Consider the following 21,474-nt stretch of genomic DNA (forward strand, 5'->3'; position numbering starts at 1 on the left):
AGTCTGAGCTCTTGTTTTTTGTCTGGCTTTCTTTTCTCCACGTGTGATATCACTGTGTTTGTATCCTCGTGAGGCAAATCTTTGTTTAGTGTCCAGAAACTTTCTCTCCATCTCTTCTGGCTCAGAACAATTCCTTTTCATCCGTAGGAACTCACCATACGGAATGCTTTGCTTCAAGGATTGTGGGTGAAAGCTAGATCCATGCAGGACACTGTTAGTGGATGTTGCATTCCTAAAAACTGTTGAATGAATCTTGTTGGATTTAATGTAGATTTTTGTGTCCAGAAACTCAATCTCAGTTGATTGTATATTTAAAGTAAATTTTAAGCCTACCTCATTTTGATTCAGTATTGTAATGAACTCCACCAGTTTTTCTTTCTTCCCCCTCCATAATAGGAAGAGGTCGTCAATGAAGCGTAGCCATAGTACTACATCCGCAGTGTATGGGTCATTTTCCTCCCTCCAAGCTATGTGTTTCTCCCACCAACCCATGGTGAGATTCGCATAGCTTGGAGAAAATGAAACTCCCATAGCTGTACCGCACTTTTGAGAGTACATTTGTTTATCAAATAGGAACACATTATTCCGTAGGCAAAGTTGGATCATTTCCATCAACATATTGGTGTGTTGCAGTTCCCCAATAGGTCTTTGTTTCAGGAAGTATGCTGTGGCTGTCAAACCTATCTCATGATCAATGGATGTATATAATGAGACAACATCAATTGTTGCCAATAAGTAGTCAGGTTGCCATTCTGTTTCCATTAAAATTCTCAAAAAGTCACCAGTGTCTCTGATGTATGAGTTTAAGGTTGGAACTATTGGTAACAGGAAGTGATCAACATAATCAGCTATCTTCTCATATAATGACCCACAGCTAGAAATTATAGGTCGGCCTGGAGGTTTGTGCAGGGTTTTGTGGACTTTAGGTAAAAAGTATATCGTGGGTGTTACCGGATTGGTTACCGTTAGAAAGTTCTTTTCTTCTGCACTCAATAGGCCATCTTCATACCACTCATTTAGTCGAATGTGTATGTCTCTAGTCATCATTGGAATGGGATTGGAGGTTAGAAGTGTATAGTTGTTTTCGTTTTTCAATTGACGGTTTGCTTCCTCTATGTATGCTTGTTTGTCGAGGATAACAATATTTCCGCCCTTATCCGCAGGCTTTATTTCTATTGCATTATTGGTTCTTAACGCCTGTAGTGCTTGACGCTCTTCTGGGGACAGATTTTCCTTTTTGGAGTTAATTGTGTTTTCCAAGGCTTCTAGCTCTGCCACAACTAGATCTTGGAATGTGTCAATTCGGTTTCCTGGATGTAGCGATGGACAGAATTTTGATTTGTTCTTGAATTCAGTCCGTGGATGATTGTCTGTACTTATGCCCATTTCTTCTAATGCTTGTATGTCTGTTATTTCTGACTCAGTAGTTTCATGGGCAAGATCATAAACAGTCCTTAAAGATGATGTTTCGGCAATGATATATCCTTCTTGTGGTACAATTGAATTTGAACTTGTCTCCATTTCACAATCTTTATGTTTTGGAGGTATTTTCGCAAAGAATTTTTTTAATTTTAATTTACGAATATACTTATACATGTCAATTCGGGTTTCGATTGCATCTTGATGTCTTTCGGGGCAGAATGTTAAGCCTTTATTCAATAATGTACGTTCTGCTTGCGTCAGGTTGTAATTTGACAAGTTAATTATTAAGTTGGGATCTGTTTTTATAGATTTGTTTATTTTCTTATCACTGTTCGGTTTCGTAAATGGTATTTTTGTTTTTCTGCTTCTTCTTGTTTTTCGCCGTGGTTTGGTTTTCCAAATTGACTCCTTCCTCGTCCCCTTGTGCGTCCTCTGCCTTGTCCTCTTCCTCTGATTTTCGGATTTTGTTGCTCCTGATACAGTAATTTCATTTCTTCTAAAAAAGAAAACTTCCTGGTAACTGTTGATTGCTGTTCTCCTTCACTTAGATCTGATTCTGTTTCACTTGGCGTAGTACAAGGGGATTCTGACACATTTGGTTTTTTGCTTTCTGTTTGTTGTTTTAAAATTTCAAATCTTTTAGCGAATTGCATTTAAGTAATCATTTGACTCAAGATCAATGCAATATGGAACAAAGGGCAGCCAAACGAATGGAGAAAGCTGAAAGTATGTTCACTAAACAAGTACCTACCACCTCAACCTCAAATACCAAAACAACTGAGCCAAATACAGCCACAATGTCATTGAAACAATTATTTTTACAAATGGAAAAATTACTTAGAAAAGAAATTTCACGTAGTTGGGAGATAATTACACTGGAAAAATACGTGGAAGTGGGAAGAGTGCCCCGAGGGCTACGTATATTCACCCTTCCCAACCATCCTGACACCAGCCCTGAAATGCTTGATGAATGGGGGAAAAACAACATGGACTGTTCACGCACAATGATGCTTATCATTATCAAGTATGCCAAAAAGAATGTTGAGGAATTGCACATCAAAATAGAGGAGATTGAGCAACAGATTAAAACGCAAGGGCAAGATGAAGAAAGCATAAAGAAGCTAAGGATGCAAATGGATAAAAATCTGGATAAACACGAATGTGAAATCCAAGAAAGAAAACAAAGAAAATTCAGAAGAGATGAGTGCGACTATGAGAATGGAACCATCTTTACATTCGCTAAAAGATTTGAAATTTTAAAACAACAAACAGAAAGCAAAAAACCAAATGTGTCAGAATCCCCTTGTACTACGCCAAGTGAAACAGAATCAGATCTAAGTGAAGGAGAACAGCAATCAACAGTTACCAGGAAGTTTTCTTTTTTAGAAGAAATGAAATTACTGTATCAGGAGCAACAAAATCCGAAAATCAGAGGAAGAGGACAAGGCAGAGGACGCACAAGGGGACGAGGAAGGAGTCAATTTGGAAAACCAAACCACGGCGAAAAACAAGAAGAAGCAGAAAAACAAAAATACCATTTACGAAACCGAACAGTGATAAGAAAATAAACAAATCTATAAAAACAGATCCCAACTTAATAATTAACTTGTCAAATTACAACCTGACGCAAGCAGAACGTACATTATTGAATAAAGGCTTAACATTCTGCCCCGAAAGACATCAAGATGCAATCGAAACCCGAATTGACATGTATAAGTATATTCGTAAATTAAAATTAAAAAAATTCTTTGCGAAAATACCTCCAAAACATAAAGATTGTGAAATGGAGACAAGTTCAAATTCAATTGTACCACAAGAAGGATATATCATTGCCGAAACATCATCTTTAAGGACTGTTTATGATCTTGCCCATGAAACTACTGAGTCAGAAATAACAGACATACAAGCATTAGAAGAAATGGGCATAAGTACAGACAATCATCCACGGACTGAATTCAAGAACAAATCAAAATTCTGTCCATCGCTACATCCAGGAAACCGAATTGACACATTCCAAGATCTAGTTGTGGCAGAGCTAGAAGCCTTGGAAAACACAATTAACTCCAAAAAGGAAAATCTGTCCCCAGAAGAGCGTCAAGCACTACAGGCGTTAAGAACCAATAATGCAATAGAAATAAAGCCTGCGGATAAGGGCGGAAATATTGTTATCCTCGACAAACAAGCATACATAGAGGAAGCAAACCGTCAATTGAAAAACGAAAACAACTATACACTTCTAACCTCCAATCCCATTCCAATGATGACTAGAGACATACACATTCGACTAAATGAGTGGTATGAAGATGGCCTATTGAGTGCAGAAGAAAAGAACTTTCTAACGGTAACCAATCCGGTAACACCCACGATATACTTTTTACCTAAAGTCCACAAAACCCTGCACAAACCTCCAGGCCGACCTATAATTTCTAGCTGTGGGTCATTATATGAGAAGATAGCTGATTATGTTGATCACTTCCTGTTACCAATAGTTCCAACCTTAAACTCATACATCAGAGACACTGGTGACTTTTTGAGAATTTTAATGGAAACAGAATGGCAACCTGACTACTTATTGGCAACAATTGATGTTGTCTCATTATATACATCCATTGATCATGAGATAGGTTTGACAGCCACAGCATACTTCCTGAAACAAAGACCTATTGGGGAACTGCAACACACCAATATGTTGATGGAAATGATCCAACTTTGCCTACGGAATAATGTGTTCCTATTTGATAAACAAATGTACTCTCAAAAGTGCGGTACAGCTATGGGAGTTTCATTTTCTCCAAGCTATGCGAATCTCACCATGGGTTGGTGGGAGAAACACATAGCTTGGAGGGAGGAAAATGACCCATACACTGCGGATGTAGTACTATGGCTACGCTTCATTGACGACCTCTTCCTATTATGGAGGGGGAAGAAAGAAAAACTGGTGGAGTTCATTACAATACTGAATCAAAATGAGGTAGGCTTAAAATTTACTTTAAATATACAATCAACTGAGATTGAGTTTCTGGACACAAAAATCTACATTAAATCCAACAAGATTCATTCAACAGTTTTTAGGAAGGCAACATCCACTAACAGTGTCCTGCATGGATCTAGCTTTCACCCACAATCCTTGAAGCAAAGCATTCCGTATGGTGAGTTCCTACGGATGAAAAGGAATTGTTCTGAGCCAGAAGAGATGGAGAGAAAGTTTCTGGACACTAAACAAAGATTTGCCTCACGAGGATACAAACACAGTGATATCACACGTGGAGAAAAGAAAGCCAGACAAAAAACAAGAGCTCAGACTCTCACTGTAAGAAAGAGAGATACAGTAACCACTGAAGAAAGACCACGCCTAATCTTAACTTACTTAAAGGAGAGTTACAAGATTCGGAAAATTCTTTTAAAATATTGGAACGTCATTAAAAAGGATCCTGATATTGGACCGACAATTGGGAGTCACCCATTAATATCATACAGGAAGGCACCGTCACTTCAAGACATATTGGTGAATAGCCATTTTGAAAACAGAACAACCAAATCTTGGCTTGAAGTAAGACAACAAGGATTTACAAAATGCATGACATGCAAAGCGTGCAAAATATGCAAAAATCTAAAATCTATCAAAGACTCACGAGATCGAACATTTATAATTCAAAACAAGATCACCTGTGAAACCCAATTTGTAGTCTACTTGATTGAATGTTTCTGTGGAAAAAGATATATTGGATCAACAATATGCCCACTGAAAAAGCGCATTCTTGAACATATACGCGCAATCCAAAACAATGACATGACATATGCAATGACAAAACACCTACAGAGTCACACTGGAAAAACTTGGCAAGATATCAAGTACTCAGGCATTGCATGCATTAAAGAACATGAAAGAGGCGGTAACAGAACCCAAAAATTGAGACGATTAGAATCAAAACTAATAATCCGTTTTAAAACCAGAATCCCGGGAGGATTGAACGGAGATGATGAACTTTACGTACACCTATAAGAACTTTAAGTACAATTGGCAACATATTTCAGACTAAAAACTTTATCAAAACAGTTTCCTTTGTAACATATTAGAATTGATAGAGTGATATTTGAATGTAAACTAGCTCACTAAGACTATTATTTTTTGTATATAGAAATGGATTGCTGTCGTTGTCTGAAGTGCTGTGTGGTCATCTTTTGTCAACATAAGGTAAATAGAGGTATAGAAAGGGCACTCAGCCATAATATCAGATCCAATTTCCTTGCTCGTTGACATTATACACGTAGGATTCGTGTATATAAATTGCGACTAAACGCAAAACTTAGACACTTACGTTAAGTGTTCTAAGTGTCAACTTATTGCATAGAACAGAATAACATGGAATTTTGGACCATAAATTAAATCACGACATCAGTGCCCACATAGTCACTCAGACTCGACGCAAATCCTAAATGTATTCCATACATTTTTTGTATAACAAACTACCATACCCATAATGCCTCATTGCGGGAAATAGTGGGGAATTGGTATAAATATTGAAAGTGAAAAGGGACTCATGTATACTACCGTGACCAAGAACTGCCATAGTTCGAAACGCGTAGGTGAAGAGAAAATAAAACTCTAACTTCAAAGATTCAGGAAGAGTGCGGCGTCTTTGTTTGATCAAAGCTTGCTTTTTGATACACTTGCGAGGTTGTCCTTACCTCGCCGCCGGCACCAGCTATTCAGTGCTCCTCCCGCAGGGACAATTTGTTGGATTCATATATATATATATATATATATATATATTGCACAGAAGTTCTCTCCGCACATCCATAGGGAAAGAAGACGAGCCACACCGGTCTTGCAGGAAATAGTGTAAAGTTTATTCACACCAACGGCAGAAGACGTGTTTCGGCTGACAAGCAGCCTTGGTCACATGACCTCGCCTTTGAACTAGGAAGTATAAATACAGGTTTCAATTCCGGCACGTCGCAGCGTGCACTAATAAAAAGTGAAAACAGACTTGGTCACAAACAAAAGGGTTGTTTACAAAAGTCCTCAATGTCGTTCATAAGATAAAGACTACAGTAGTCAGAAAAAAACATGATTAAAACAAAGTCTGGTGACCCTTACATTCATGATTCTCATAGTGGTAGGGTGGACAAGTTAATGAGTCGAAATACCGTAAATCATAGAAGACTTAACACATGATATTTAAAGCATTAACTTTCAAAATTACATTTTTGAATATATTCATTCTGTAATAATCAACAATTTACAGTCGTTCTGCAGAGGGAATGTTTTAGTTATATGAAGTCAGTCACGGATAAGTGGCAATTTGCTTCATTGCTCAAACATTGGTGCATACAGGTATAGTACCCAGGTAAAGGTCCAGGATTTATTGCTATGCGTCTATATATATATATAGAAAAACTAATGAAAGATAGTGAGTGCCAGTATAGGTATAGTTCCCCAATCTCAATATAGTGCAAAACTATCCAGTGATGGATGTGCGCATACCAGGAACTTAGCCAATACTTTCTATCGGTGACTATTCGGTGTGAATTCGTTTATTCATGAGCCCCAAGCTGCAGAAACAATAAAAGAATAATAAGACATTAGTGCTTTGTCATATATCAAAATGAAGGTTATCATGTTATGTCGAAAAATCAAGATAAAGAAAACATGTTCCAATCTCATGAAGGGTCAATTCGTTCGATACATTGAAAACAACCCACCAAGGACCAACTAAATTATATATATATAGCAGCCTCCAATCTCCTGTAAAATGCGCCAAGAAAATAGCACTCGCAGGGGCAGGTTCCTCAAATGTTATTCTCGAACCACAGGCACAGACGCGTTTCGGCAACAGCCTATATCGATGTGTGCCGGTTCGCGCCATTACCACCATTTAAATACACATGTTTACATTTCAATGACAAAATAAAAAAAGGACAGTCCATATTAAAAGACGCGTACTGCCGTTGCAGGTAACGCCGCCATCTTGGAACTATTTCCGGGTCCCATCAAACCAAGTAAGCGTTTACAAAAAGTATTAAAACTTATATCGAGCTTGCACACATAAACGTTATATACAATTCATCAAAACCTGGAAGGATAATATGTGCTAAAGCGGGCTGGTTCAAGCTACTTCATATGAAAATATAGAAAAATTCATAATACATGAAATCATGTGAACCTACACCCGACTCTCGGGAAACGCTAACCATGGGATGGCCACCTCCTTATGCACAATCGCGCCCTGGATGGGCAATATCACATAGACAGAGAGTCCCAAATGGAAAATATCTAGCCCTGAATGGGCACTTACATATTGAAATGTCTGACTAGGTCTCTATGACTAATAAATATAGTGATATGGTGGTTATAAGCAGCAAAATAAATCAAATTCAAAATTCATCAGTTGACTCTTCACAGCCGTGAAGAGCTAAGCATACAAATCTCTTTACAGTTCATTCGGAGACGATACCCAAAGCACCCAATGTCAAACATAAACATAAACACCTCTTATCATGTATCAAGATTAAATAAGGGGGATCTAACCACCTAAGTGTATGGCTAATTCCTCACTGCTATTGAGTCCCAGGGGGTCCTTTGTCTAAAGGTCAATAATATAACAGGATTCCAGCCGTCTAAGGCTGTGAACCCTGTCTCCACCCTGTGGGTTGACCGGCACTTGATCCAAACAGTAATAGCTAAGAAGATCTCTATTACGTTGATGTTTAAGATTAAAATGGCGTGCCACCGGATAGGTTTCATCCCCATTATTGATCGCCCGCATGTGTTCCAAAATCCAAATTTTGGTAGGATGGATAGTACTGCCTATATATTTTAGGCCGCAGGGACATGTTAGGCAGTACACAGTGTAGGGAGTCATGCAGGTGAGAAATTTCCTTTTCTTTCTGGGACCATCCATAGCCGGTGTTTCATATGTAAGAACCCTCTTGCTGACTTTACAGGCCTTGCATTTTCCACAGGGGAAAAACCCATTGAGTGGGCCTAGGATAGGTTGATTAGTCTTTTTGGTCTGATGGCTATGTACTAAGGTGTTCCTCAAAGACCTGCCCCTGCGAGTGCTATTTTCTTGGCACATTTTACAGGAGATTGGGAGCAACAATATATATATATATATATATTACCTCCTGGCGGTCGCCAGTAGGTAGTTATAGTTAGGACCACGTTTCCATAGGAAATCCGCAACATTCTATTATGAATAAATTTGGCGCCGGTCGACGAATCCTCGCGAATTTTTCAAAATAGGTGGGGCGTTACGCTCCGCTCTTACCCTGAAAGTCTCGGGGGGATTCGTCAAGCGGGGGCTGAGATAAAAGGGGGGTCCCAAAACACGTTTTTCCCATGCATTTTTCCATAGGACCTTTAGACAGGGCTACAGCCCGAACGGCTGAACAGAATTACTAGAAATTTGGCAGAGAGGTAGTCCTCAGGTCAAGGAAGTGCCTTTTGTAGGTTTGGTGTAAATCTGTTCAGTAGAATCTGAGAAAATAGCCTTTAAATCAATATATATATCTGAGCCAGCTTACGGTGCGCTTACGGTATGCTTACCGTACGCGTACGGTGGCGTGCGCGAGCGCGATTCTGATTGGCTCTTAGATCTTAGTAAACATTCGAATCGGCCGAAACCAGGAAGCGGCGGCCGCCATTTTCTCTCTCGCACTGAGAGTGATTTTTAAAAGTTAAAGGCCAAAAACATGTAAAGGGGCTGTTTAGACAGCTCCCACACACATAGGCATGTTGAGGGAGTCCCCAAAGATCCCCCAAGGCCAAAAACGGAATTTGTATTTTTTCGGTAATTTCGCCGATTACGCTTACCGTACGCGTACGGTAAAAAATTATTAAAAAAAAAAAAATGATCCACACTCTCTCCACCCCGTGTGCAATTGGTGGCCGAAGGCCAACCATTGTGCATGGCTTATCACATAAGAAATAAACTAAAATATTAAAAAAAAAAAAAAAAAAAAAAAAATTATCCACACTCTCTCCACCCCGTGTGCAAATGGTGCCCGAAGGGCACCATTTGTGCATGGCTTATAAAATCTACGAAAAATTAAAATATTACCTTTCAAAACGAAGTGCATCATATGTCCTCCATGTGCGCACGGTGTGCGAAGCGCATCGTGCGTACATGGCCCATCTAGCGTAACGTCCGCGCACCGCGTGCCCACCGTGCGTGCATGGCACTAACTGCGTAAAGTGGGCGCGCGGTGCGCGAAGCGCACCGTGCGCGCACAGAACGAACTGCGTTAAGTGGGCGCGCACGCCACGAATGGCGTAAAGTAACTTAGCATTTAAAAAACCGTACAAATTCACTGAAAAAAACATAGGTTTCACACACGTTATAGTTAGGAATTAGCATTTAAAAAACCTTGCAAATTCACTGAAAAAACCATAGGTTTCACACATGTTATAGTTAGCGGAAATTTTACTGATAAAAAACCAATGAAATTCCCCCGTTATAGTTACTGCAGGCAACTATAACTCACGCGACCGCAATCTTCTGCTGATGACATATGTGTCTTTATGAAAAAAAAATATTTGTAATATATGTATAGCTAAAAATGTATGGAAGAAGACATGGGCAAATAAGTGTCTAAATACAGTATTAGCATCAGCAGAGGATTGCGGTCACGTGAGTTATAGTTGCCTGCAGTAACTATAACGGGGGAATTTCATTGGTTTTTTATCAGTAAAATTTCCGCTAACTATAACATGTGTGAAACCTATGGTTTTTTCAGTGAATTTGCAAGGTTTTTTAAATGCTAATTCCTAACTATAACGTGCGTGAAACCTATGGTTTTTTCAGTGAATATATATATATATATATATATATATATATATATATATATATATGTTTGTTCTGATGGTTTTTAGTCTTATGATATCATATGGTAAATGCAAACATTAGCTAAGTTATCCTGATCCCCTTTGGGAATCATATTGGTAACCATTTAACCCCCTCTCCAACAGCAGTATCAAGATTAGAACTTTTGCAGAAGTATCAATTTTCCTCTGCTCACATTTTTTATAGTATACATATCAAAGGTCCACTTGAACCAACTTTGCACTATTTGCACTTTCCTTTATTTTTTAGCGCCTTCGGATTTTATTATTCCATCCATTATTAAATTTGCATTTTGCAAATATTGGGATTTATTGCAATGATTATCTATCATTGCACCTTTCCACTATATATAGTTTTGAGGCCCTAGATATTGGTATTGGAACATTTTGTTTAATAATATCTGGGGGTGCACTCACGAGGTATTAGACACTGGTATAGGGCAAGTATATTTAATTATTTATTTATTTATTGTTTTACAAAATCACACATGACGTAGACATAGAACGATCAAAAGATCTTTACAAAGGTTATTTCCCCCCCCCCCTTTTTTCCGGTATCAACAGCTATTAGTAATCGATGTTCAAAATTGTAACAATTGATTTTACTGGCTTATATGATTAGTGTAAAAGAGGTATTTTACCTGTATTAACTTTATTTTACACTAAAAAAATGTTTAAAAATGCATTGGTGGACCGACATTAATGGGGAATTTGTTCAGTCTGTTCTCTTTGTCTATTAACTCGAATCATGTGTGACGGGTTGTTTCTTTAAGCACTTGCACTTTAAATATCGAGTCAAACTCTCTGAACATTGTCATGTGATCAAGGCCGCTTTGACGGCTGAAATGTGTAATGGCAGGCAAGGAGGAATAAAATATCTTTGAACTACTCAACGAGGTCCACGTTCGTTCTTGGTTTCCCTGGAGAAACGTGTGAGCGAAGAGAGCTCATATATATATATATATATATATGTATATATATATATATATTCACTTAAAAAAACCATAGGTTTCACACATGTTATAGTTAGCTGGACATTTCACTCGTAAAAAAACAATGAAATTCCCCTGTTATAGTTAGTGCAGGCAACTATAACTCACGCGACCGCAATCCTCTGCTGATGACGTCAGATATTACATCACTGTATTTAGACACTTATTTACCCATGTCTTCTTCCATTAATCTTTAGCTATACATATATTACAAATATTTATTTTTCATAAAGACACATATGTCATCAGTGATTTAATATCTGACGTCATCAGCAGAGGATTGCGGTCGCGTGAGTTATAGTTGCCTGCACTAACTATAACGGGGGAATTTCATTGTTTTTTTACAAGTGAAATGTCCAGCTAACTATAACATGTGTGAAACCTATGGTTTTTTAAGTGAATTTGCAAGGTTTTTTAAATGCTAATTCGTAACTATAACGTGTGTGAAACCTATGGTTTTTTCAGTGAATTTGTACGTTTTTTTAAATGCTAAGTTATGTATTTATAATTTTTTTTTTTTTCAGGTTTTTCACCGTGCGCGCTTAGCGCACCGAGCGCCCACGGTTCGTAGTGCGTGCCGGGCGCGCGCGGTGCGCGCATCTCGCGATTTAAAAAAATAACAAATTATGTTTTTTCCTCCCATGGGGGCCCTTCTGTGATCCCCTGACCAAGGCTAGGGGGTCAGGAACTGTCCACTCTGCCCCCTTTTCACGTTCTCCACCTTTTTTTTTCACCCCCTCAGACTGCGAGAGACAAAATGGCGGCAGAAACTTCCTGGTTTCGACCGATTCGAATGTTTACCGACATCTAACAACCAATCAGAATTGCGCTCGCGCACGGCAGGGTGCGCGCAGGGTGCGCGCACGGTGCGCGCCTATAGATATTGATATGCTTTTAAATGCTATTTTCTCAGGAAATACTGAACAGATTTACACCAGACCTGCAAAAGGCACTTCCTTGACCTTATGGCTACCTCTCTGCCAAATTTCACGTAATTCTGTTCAGCCGTTCGGGCTGTAGCTGCGACTAAAGGTCCTTTGGAAAAATGCATGGGGAAAATGCGTTTTGGGACCCCCCCTTTTTCTCGGCCCCCGCTTGACGAATCACCCCGAGACTTTCAGGGTAGGAGCTGAACGGAGCGCCCCATTTGTTTTGAAAATTTCGCGAGGATTAGTCAACCGGAGCCAAAGTTATTCAAAATAGAATATTGAGATTTCCTATGGAAACTAGGTTGTAACTACAACTATCTACTGGCGACCACCAGTAGATAATATATATATATATATATATATATCTTGCTCTCGGGAAGGTCCAACAATTGGGCTGCACTCGAACACAGAAGAGCTTTTCCCAACAGCTTTATTCGGTAAAACAGTCGCGCTGACCCGGTCAATGAAACAGCAGACCACAGCCCTGACGCGTTTCGAGAGTTCTCTTTTTCAAAGGGTGAATGCAGTCAAAAGCACACATGTGGCCACACCTTCCTTTTAACATCATATCGTGAGTCCTTATTGATGCGGCCGTCCTGCCGCAGGGCTGCACCACTTCGTAATGGGGGCCACGGAGTTCCTAATCAGGAGGGGCTTCGTTTGTGGGGCACAGGAGTGGACTTAAACCGCCAAGCTGTCCGGGGCTCATGTGGAGCCGTAATCAACAGTGAATTTTAAGCACCACCATCTGAGGATTTTAACACGGACTACACCTCCCAGAACACAACGTGATATCTCATTCAGAGTTGTCCAATCAGGACTCACGATATGATGTTAAAAGGAAGGTGTGGCCACATGTGTGCTTTTGACTGCATTCACCCTTTGAAAAAGAGAACTCTCGAAACGCGTCAGGGCTGTGGTCTGCTGTTTCATTGACCGGGTCAGCGCGACTGTTTTACCGAATAAAGCTGTTGGGAAAAGCTCTTCTGTGTTCGAGTGCAGCCCAATTGTTGGACCTTCCCGAGAGCAAGATATTGATGCGGCCGTCCTGCCGCAGGGCTGCACCACTTCGTAATGGGGGCCACGGAGTTCCTAATCAGGAGGGGCTTCGTTTGTGGGGCACAGGAGTGGACTTAAACCGCCAAGCTGTCCGGGGCTCATGTGGAGCCGTAATCAACAGTGAATTTTAAGCACCACCATCTGAGGATTTTAACACGGACTACACCTCCCAGAACACAACGTGATATCTCATTCAGAGTTGTCCAATCAGGACTCACGATATGATGTTAAAAGGAAGGTGTGGCCACATGTGTGCTTTTGACTGCATTCACCCTTTGAAAAAGAGAACTCTCGAAACGCGTCAGGGCTGTGGTCTGCTGTTTCATTGACCGGGTCAGCGCGACTGTTTTACCGAATAAAGCTGTTGGGAAAAGCTCTTCTGTGTTCGAGTGCAGCCCAATTGTTGGACCTTCCCGAGAGCAAGATATATATATATATATATATATATATATATATATATATATATATATATATATATATATATAGATATAAATATCAGCTCCAACCTCGTCTCCGCAAGAAACAAGGACGACCGCACAAACTTTGGGGGAAATTCAGTTACCTTATTCCAACTGAGAACTCAGAAAGGGAGACAGAACGCCTTTCGCCGTTGTGCCTTTTTCCACTGTAGAGATATATATATACCCAATACATGCACAATTAAAAAAATTAACAATTAAAAATGAAAAACTAAACAACGTAAAAAATTTAGATTTTTCTAAAAATATATTACATATTAAAACGTTAATAATTATAATTATTATAATTTTACATACACAGAATCAGACTATGTGACGATACAACGCATGCCATTATATTGCATACCGTAGCAACGCAAAACTTTACTCCGACTTTCTGTCGAAGGAAGCGCTGGAAGTTGGAGTAGATTAATTTTCTATTCCAACTCCAGTGTGTGCAACAGTAGGGAAGGTGTTGGAGTTAAATCCAACACCTTCGTCCCACTGCTGCACACCTTTTAAGTTGCAACGGCATGCGATGTAATTGCTTGCGTTGTAACGGTTGCGTGGAAAAGGCTGTTTCCCACAGAAACATAACAATAACAATAGAAATAATAGAAACTAAACTATAAAATTCTACAAATAATACATATACTTTTCCCACTCCAATTTATACAAAAGTGGGGAAAGTGCTGGATTGTGATGGGGTAAAATGTACAATTCCCACTCCAGTCAGTAGAACAGAAGTAAAAGTTTTGTATTGCGCAGGGCTAAAATTTACTATTCCCCCTCCAGTCAGTGGCAACAGTAGGGAAAGTGTTGTATTACGGAGGGGTAACATTTACTTTTCTCATTCCAGTAAATTCAACAGTATGGAAAATGTTGGATTGCGGAGGGGTAATATTACTATTCTCACTCCAGTCACTGCAGCCGTAGGGACAGTCTTAGCTTGCGGAGGGGTAAAAGGTACAATTCCCACTCCAGTCAGTGCAACAGTAGGGAAAGTGAAGGATCGCGAAGGGGTAACATTTACTATTCTGACTCCAGTCAGTGCAATAGTAGGGTAAGTGTTAGATTGTAAAGGGGTAAAGTGTACTACTACTACACTCTGTGCAACATCAGAAACAGACACTTCAAGGAAATAAAATATTTTCAAAACTATACTAAATAACAAAAATCTAAATGTTTAAATATAAAATAACTATATATAATATTTTTTTTTTAAATTACATATTTATTACAATGTTTAATACATATAAATTAATACACATATTATTTAAATTGAAGTACCAGCTATAGTCTCAAAATAAGAACACCCAATAAATACAATGTTATTTACAATTAAAAAGCCCAACACAATTAACACATACAATAATAAATAACATAATTATAAAAGAATTAACTATTTTTAAATTTGTTAGCACTTAAATAACTTTCCACCCTTTATCTCTAGAAAGTAGAATACACACATCTAAAATGTGTTCCTAAATTAATAATATTTACACATTTTACATAATTAAATATCTATAAAATATTATTAATAATTAAATACGAATATAAAATTACCTTCCAACACTTTATATATAGAAACAAACAATCCATACCTAATATATACATTTGAAAAATCTTAATAGCATAATATACATAAATATCGATTAAACATTTAATATGAATAATTAACTGACAATAAATGAATTGTATTTAGTTAACTTACCTACCTTTACCCCTACAAATGCAATAACTCACACCTAATACATAACTTAAACAATATCTTATTCATATATTTTACATAATTAATAATCATTAAAATAATTAGAAATGTACATTATTTATGAATTATTGTAATTAAATTCCTACACCCCCTTTACCCATACAAAAGCAAACACCCCCCAAATGTATCATACAATTATCAATTAAGTTATTAATATTAATTAAACAATAATTATTAGTTATTATTAATTTACTTCCCACCCTATACCCTTACAAAAACCACAACTCACACCTGAAACTTAACTTAAAAAAAAGAATTATACAATTAACATAAATAATTATCAATTAAATAATTATTAATTAAAATTAAATATTAATTAATTATCATTTATTTACTTCCCACCCTATACCCCTACAAAACCCACAACCCACACCTGAAATGTAGCTATTAAGAAAAATAATGATACGATTAACATAACTAATAATCAATTAAATGATTAATATTAATTTAAACACGAATTATTAATTATTTAAAATGAATTTACTTCCCACCCTGTACCACTATAAACCCCACAACCCGCTACGGTACTAAAAAGCGCAAAATATTATTACATTACATTTCAAAATTACTTAAAATTGTAAAACTATATTGAAAAACATTAACAATAATTACATAAACAATTTATAATGTATATAATTAAAATATATACTCAGATTCATAAAAATTGTTAAAAAACTATATTATTAACAACTTTGGGCCCCTTTATGATGCCTGATTGACAAGGAGACGGTGGTGCCGCTTCTCTAATTAGGATGCGACCGCCTTCACGGCAGTCCGAAACTGCATCTTTCCTATTGTGGGCTTGTGCTGTGGGCTACGGCACATGCTGCAATATGAAATATGAACTTTTTATACTTCTCTGCACCATGTGGCAGGCTCCATGCTCTACCTGCCACACAATTCAGGGATGTTTAGGGGGCACCAGGGGTGTCCCCCATACCCCTTAGCGGAGGGCCAGGAAAGGGGGGCCTACTGGGGGCACCAAAAATCACTTTCTGGCTGCCTTTTCATGGCAGTCGGACCACCATGAAAGGGCATGCTTAAAGCGAAATTGTAATCTCAATGGTGGAGCTGAGGTTGGCTCCGCTGTCGTTTGGGTATTACTTTTCCGACCGTCGCCCCGATGGGCTCTGTGAGCCCAACGGAAGGAGAGCGGAATTTCCCTGCGGGTTTCCCTCCGACCTCTTGTATGGCAACACGGTGGTCGGACGGAAACCTGAGATGTTGGGCGGAAAGCCTCCGACGAGCTGTCGGATGGCTTTCCGCCCGACATAATAATGTGGCCCTATATTTTTGTAAATGATAATAATGATTTCAATATTGTTAAAATCAATATTACTTACCTTAAAATCGATATTCTTGACAACAATTTTCTTGCCCACAATATTTCTGTATGACAATATTTCAAACTCGATAGTTATGTCTGACGATATTTTAATTTCGATATTTTGTCTGAATACCCTCAGCAATTACTGCTCTTAGCAGAAACTGTCCTCTTGACCAATGGTGACGTCTTATGATGGCAGTTGATACCGCTGAGCTGAACACCTTGCGATGGTGTCTTCTGACAGTTTAAGCCACTAGGCAAATTAAGGCTTCTCGCTTAGTTGTGACTGACTCCATTCTTACTGCGTTGGAAGTGGCAAGACAAGGTTCTTTGCCAAATGCCAAAAGTAATTGTTCAGTTACTATCTTAAATAAAGCTTACCTGGAAACTGTGTAGAGCAACTGTGGCAACTCTACACAACACTTGTCACCTCTGATTTTGCCCTCTGGTGAAAGTCCGCTTTCTCTTGATGACTATCGAGCTGCAAACACAGTGATGTGCAAAATCGCTGTTCCTGGCTGGCATCAGTTTTTGGGAAAGAGTAATCAGAATCAGACAAGAGGGCAGGCCCTGCCTAGAAAGTTCCTAATCTTCAACAAAAGAAATATAAGTCTCAATCCCCTCCCCTACCATCAACTCATTGGCAGTGCTCAGGAAGAATAATCAGCAGTTCTCTGCAAATGAAGACCTCATGAAATTTCTAAAGGTAGCCCTATCTCCATCCCCCTCACCTTAGTGTCTGAGTCTCCACCCTCCAGCCACACCAACGTAGGCACTCCCACTGTCTGGGGTAGCATATCATATCCTCCATCTTGTACCATGCTAAACCAGGGGCATCCATAAAAGGATTCCACTGGCCTCAGTACTCAGACTCACACACAGAGTCTTACTACCATACATGCGCACTCAAAGTACACACAGAATTTGTTGGGTTTCACATAACAGCTGAGTCCAGTAGATCACGCTCTTCCTGATACAGAGAAAATGGTCTGGTCACACTATGGAGCCGCAAAGCAAAGTATGTAGCCACTATTGCTTTATATTATGTAGCCAGGGCATGGACAGTTATTCACTGCCTACTATAAGGGCATGTTTGCTGTGCCACTCCAGTCACAGTACAAGTCCTGGACCTCACTTTAAAAGGGACAGACCTAGACCCATGTACAAATGCTAGGTTACCACAATGCCATGGACAACGTGAAAGTCAGTATACCAGTTTCGCATACACTCAGGCATTTAGGGCGGAGGAGCACAACTGTTTAGCAAGCAGCGACATTCATTCACAATATAGATCTCTTAACTTTGATCTCACCTTTTATCACACTCAATAACTATTTCTCTTGAACTCTTTCAGCTATTTATAGCCCCTGATAGTTAGGTGTTTTGTTCTCCAGCCTTTTCTCAGTGACCATCAAATTATTAATCCTATTTCTGCATTCTAGGCTCACAGCTTTTGTGGCTAAGTGCTTCAGCCAGGTCAAGGAGTACATCTTTGTCGATGATACAGTGATTAACGATGCTGTGAACTGGCTGCGCCTCCACCAGAACATGACAACAGGCTGCTTCCAGAGTGTGGGAAAGCTCATCCAGTCGTCCATGAAGGTATGGCACCATTACATTCAACCTATTCGTAGCAGGGGCGGCTCCTCCATTATGGCAGAGGAGAGTTGCCTCAAACTAGTTTATTATAATTTTTTTTCCAATTGCCAGCCTTAGGACGGGGGCACAGCCATCCTGACGGAGCGTCACTCAGCTGCAGGAAAGAGGTGTGGTCGGGGACTGTAAGTGTGCATGTCGGTTTGGCCCGCCACCATTTCTCCAACCCAGCTGTATTGTACAGTCGGGTGGAGAAATGGCCCAGGCTCACTGTGCCTGAGCGAGCGTCAAGTCAGCTCGCTCAGGACAATCATGGCGCTGCTCTCCTGCTGGTATTACCAGCAGAAGAGAAACGCCATGACTTGCCCCTGGAAGACTGTGCAGTGTGCCCAGCATCACTGAGAGGAGCACTAAGGTGGCGGCCGCAGCGGCAGGTAAGTTCTTTATTATTTCCTCCTCACCCAGCATTCATGTTGCCCCGCCACTTTGACGTTAAAACAGCTGTCACTAAATCATTGTCTAATATCTCTTTATGATCAATCAAAACCAATTTCGGTAGGCTTCTGTGATGTTAGATTTTGGGAGTATTTTTCTTTTCTCGCCCTTGATGTCGAATGGCCTTGTAAGCTGAAGTGGAGGAAAGGGCTTAGGAGCTCCATTAGAGTGAGGCGGAAAATTGGTAGATTCCCTGGTTGGCTCATTCTCATTTACCCTTCCTCATTATGAGTTTGTGAAATCCTCTGTTGCCAGGGGTGGAATCTCAGCTAGCTACGCCAGTAGGCTAGGCAGTAGTAATACGATAGCCCCATTTCAATGCCTTTTTAGGTGTAACCTGCGAGAGCGCATGCGTTCCTGCTTGCGAGACGTATTGTTTACAATAAAGGGCTTGGGGGCCCACCCACTTCTTCCCATGTGTTGGCTTTGTTGTCACTCTTCTTTCCTGACTCCTACTTAGCCATCCCATGCCAAACCTCACTTCTTTTCCTTTCTGTGTAGTATGGATCAAGCGCAGATTGACTAAATTTTAACTAGTGCCCATCCACTGCTTGTGCTGTGATTGTGGTACTGTGTCTTTTTCCCACCCCCCTGCTTGAGCGTGGTGCTTCTTTCCCATCCCACTCACACCTTCTCCGTGTTGCTGCCCCTGTCTAGTGCTCTCTCCTCCACACCTCCCTTGTGTTGCTTTTCTACCCCTCCCGTTGTTTCTGCTCCAGTCCTCCTCCGAACATCTACCTGGTGTGGCTTTCTCCCTCTGCTGTTGATATGCTCTCTATTCTCCACCACACCTTCCTGGTGTGGCTTGCCCCCAATATCCATTTTTATAAACATATTTCACAGCAGCGCATTCTGGTGTGCAACATGGCTTAAAAAGAAAGGTGCTATGATGCAGTTCAAAATGACAAACGGGAATCATGCTTACCAAACACCATGGACAGGAGCACTTCCTACACCAAAGAGAAGAGGACAAATTAAGGTCTATTTATAAGCTTTATGATATCACTGGAGGGAGCTAACCCTCTGGGTTATCTGTGGTTAGTAGTACGTTTGTGCCCATCTCATGTACTATGTTTTATGGATGTGTCTGCTTCGTAGTTGCGAGACAAGTGAATGTGTATTGTAGCCCGTTCACAGGGTCACTGCTGAAGACACAGAGGCCTTTCTGCAGGGGCAGACAGAGGATTTCTCATCGTGGCATGAAGAGATGCAAGAGTAGGACTGCCTCAGTATCCTCTGCTACAAAATGAGATTGCAGCCAATCATCATGTGGCCGGACCAATGAGATAGAGGCATTAGATGAAAGCATGATTACACCCTTCAGTCCAACTTCCTCCACTCTCTATGTTGGAGTATATTTGGGAGACTTGGAAGAATTAGCCCTGCCCTTCTATTGATTTAAAGGGCTCGAGAAAGGCGGTGTTTTAGGAGGATCCAATAGGTAACAGTTTCTCATTCCAGTCTGTTTCGGGAGAGTCACAGCTTCGGAGTGGCTGAAAGGGGCCTGCACACAAGGTGAGCTGGACAGGATTTACAGCTTGAATCTATTCCAGATTCACATGGTGTGTGTTATTCAGAAATCGGTGATGTGATCCTGAATTGTTAGAAATAAAGGATGTTTTGGCATGCATGATAAGAGGAGTCAGTGTGACTTGTAACGCCATCCACCTGCACACATAAAACCATCTTTAGCGTCTTTCTTGCCACTATTGCTTTGGATGGTGATAAGTACTTTTTGAAGAAGTAGAGAGACGAATACCATTACCAGAGAAACTATTAGTTTGCTCTCTTTCAGGCATGGCTGGCTCCACATCTGTCCAACATGAGGGTACCCTTACTTTTATGCTCATCCAATCTTTGTTGTTCATTGTCCTCATAGTCAGCACATTATGACAGATATATTAAGATCACATTACGAATAAATGAAAGTTTTTTGTAATGAAGAGGAGGTTGATACAGTATATTAATTAGGTGCTAATGATTTTGTACCATTCTTTGCATTTATTTTAGCTTGTTAAGCGGGTATGTATGTAATGTTAAGAAGATCTACATTGCTTAATAAAATATGGAGTATGTTAACATATTGTTTATTATAACAGATTGAGCAATTTCTAGGGACTGAAGGTGTCTAAATACTTTATCATTGTTTTTTTTTCACTCTTTCACCATTTTCATATTACCACTCCATAGTCAGAACCTGCCATGAGGTGCTCATGTGCTCCCGAAAGTGCTGTTGACTGATTAATGATTGCTCTATTGTCATACACTGCTACGCAGTATGTTTTCGTTTAGTGTTATGAGTTCGATTAATCGTGACTGAGACAAGGAAAATGGACCCTACAGATTTTAAACTTGTGGACCTCCTCCCCCTTGGCGCCCTATTCATCTTCTATGAATTGAAGAATCATTGTACAATTGGATTGGATCGATTCAATTTAAAATAGTATTGCTTTTAGACTATCACAATGGCAGTTGAACAATTAAGATTATTTATCTGCATATTGCATACTTTTATAAATCAATCAATCAAACAGCATTTATAAAGCTCAACACTGTCACCCCTAGGGGTATCTGGGT

General features: G+C 39.7%; 1 protein-coding gene across 1 annotated transcript in view; it reads left to right on the top strand.

Moving 5' to 3' along the window:
* The window catches only part of LOC146812812 (alpha-2-macroglobulin-like protein 1), a 761,857-nt gene that overhangs the window by 550,311 nt on the left and 190,072 nt on the right, over window positions 1-21,474 (top strand). Inside the window, exon 26 of the mRNA XM_085615204.1 lies at window positions 18,249-18,408. Coding sequence (XP_085471330.1) covers window positions 18,249-18,408 — 160 coding nt within the window. The remainder of the gene's footprint in view (window positions 1-18,248; window positions 18,409-21,474) is intronic.

The sequence above is a fragment of the Triturus cristatus genome, chromosome 7 (genome assembly GCF_964204655.1).
Source record: "Triturus cristatus chromosome 7, aTriCri1.1, whole genome shotgun sequence".
Lineage (NCBI taxonomy): Eukaryota > Metazoa > Chordata > Amphibia > Caudata > Salamandridae > Triturus > Triturus cristatus.